This window comes from Otolemur garnettii, unplaced genomic scaffold (assembly GCF_000181295.1).
Source record: "Otolemur garnettii isolate 467f Iridium unplaced genomic scaffold, OtoGar3 scaffold00037, whole genome shotgun sequence".
In the NCBI taxonomy this organism is placed as follows: Eukaryota; Metazoa; Chordata; class Mammalia; order Primates; family Galagidae; genus Otolemur; species Otolemur garnettii.
This window is the reverse complement of record NW_003852432.1, coordinates 547,058-549,095: the sequence shown is the minus strand read 5'-3', so window position 1 is coordinate 549,095 and position 2,038 is coordinate 547,058. Positions and strand designations below refer to the sequence as shown.

The following is a 2,038-nucleotide window of genomic DNA, read 5'->3' as shown; positions in this document are numbered from 1 at the left end:
AGGGCTGGATTCGAACCTGCCATCTTAGGTGTATGTGGCTGGCGCCTTAGCCACTTGAGCCACAGGCACCGAGTCAACAGAGTAAATCATAACTGAATCATCCACTACAATTCACTTGCAAGATGCTAAATAAACACAGCTACTATATGCCAGGCAGTGTGCTAGACACCTGCATATCTACTATCCCATTTAATCACTGATATTGAAGTAATAAAATGGAACATTTTCAGAAGACATAGAAGTAAATACAGTTAAAGTGATCAGTAAAAGTGACAAGAATCTCCAAATAGGCTTACCTGAGCAAAACATTCCATAGACCCAATTAAGAAAATCAAGTCCTTCACCAGGTCTGATACTCTCATCCGAAACTCCCCAAAGTCATCAGTCTCCTCGGGAACCCCCTCCTAAAATTTCAAGTCAGATAATATTTGTTTCAAACTCACTGAGGTTTTCAATGACCTCTATAAAATTCAGAATAAAAAAGAAAAAACATTAAGCAGTCAAGTCTCAATGAATAAAAGTTAATCTAAATCACAAGGGTATTTTACCAGAGATAGAGAGTCTCCCAAACCATGAGGTATGTCAAGTCAATATAATCTATCCTCTACCTTTTTGGGGGTGTGTGTGTGTGTGTGTGTGTGTGTAAGATGTATTTCTAAGCTACGCCTTATTTTATTGTTGAAAAAAATGCAGCATGGTGGGGTGAGAAGTGACCTAGAAGAAATAGTTTAAATTATAAGCCTATCTAGACAAGGTCAGCTCTTTAGTACTGAACAAGCCTGTGAAGGTTTATAGTTTAAGATATACCAAAAATCAACCACTATCACAATAACTTCACACAGAAAATAGAATTTTTCATTTTTAACTTAAAGAAAAACCAGGCACAGTGGCTCACATCTATAATCTGAACACTCTAGGAGGCTGGGGCAGGTAGACTGAGCTCAGGAGTTTGAGACCAGCCTCAGCAAGAGCAAGACCCCATCTCTAAAAAAAATAGCCCCGGGCATTGTGGCAGGCTCCTGTAGTCCCAGCTACTTGGGAGGTGGAGGCAAGAGAATGGCTTGAGCCCAAGAGTTTGAGGTTGCTGTGAGTTATGATGCCACAGCACTCTACTGAAGGTGACAATGTGAGACTCTGTCTCAAAAAAAAAAAGAAAAGAAAAAGAAAAAAAAAGAAACCCCAGCAAACTCCATATAGGTAAAATAAACTTAGTAAAATATGAATGGCAGAATTTAGGTGCTAAGGATATAGATATTCACTATAAAATTATTTCCTGTTACTGTATGTATAACATCTTTCTTTAGACAATTTAGAGATCATTCACATTTCATACTTTCCTATTCTAGCACACTTCTGTAAATAAACAAAGGGTTACCAACGGTGGGATGCTAGAGGCATGTCTAAGAATTCTGGACCCAAATACCTGGAAAAAGCCTTTAATACTATTGAGAACTGCTGATCTAGTTTAACCTCCTTACTTAAAGATGAAGAATTAAAGGTTAGGTAATGAGGAGGAAATGATGGCTATCTCAGACAAAATAATGGATAAAGTTATAAGGAAATACCTACAAGGAAAATGGTGCCATAGAGCTAGTAAAGGGAAGGAGATCAAGCATAAAGCCATTTAAACCAGAGCAGCTCTCCTCTTATTATTACAAATCAGTTCCATATGGCACTTGGAAGAGATAAAAAGAAAAAAATAAATAAAAATAAAATATTAGAAAACAAATCATGCTTCCAAGTAAGATGTAGTTGAGATAGGATTCCTCAGTTAAAAAAAAAAGTCCGAAACCCAGAGACTATATCATTACTAAGGTGCTGTGGAGACACAAACTGCCATGACTCAAATACCACATTAACATTAAAATTAAGAGAAAAGCATTCTGTAAGCAACTGAACTTACTCCAGGTCCTAGATTAAAGAGTAAGGATTAAACCAACCCAACAGCAAAAAGGACAAAACAAATATGACAAAATTTAAGAAACTAAGCAAAGCATGGGGGATCCAATGGACTGTTTTATAATTTTTTTTTTTTTTT

At 36.7% G+C, this 2,038-nt stretch overlaps 1 protein-coding gene across 2 annotated transcripts in view; it reads right to left on the bottom strand.

Annotated features, from left to right (window-relative positions):
• TNPO3 (transportin 3) overlaps positions 1-2,038 on the bottom strand; it is a 102,216-nt gene that overhangs the window by 42,217 nt on the left and 57,961 nt on the right. For both annotated transcript variants that reach the window (XM_003789744.3, XM_023513204.1), the window contains one exon: positions 297-404. In XM_003789744.3, the coding sequence (XP_003789792.1) occupies positions 297-404 (108 nt within the window). The remainder of the gene's footprint in view (positions 1-296; positions 405-2,038) is intronic.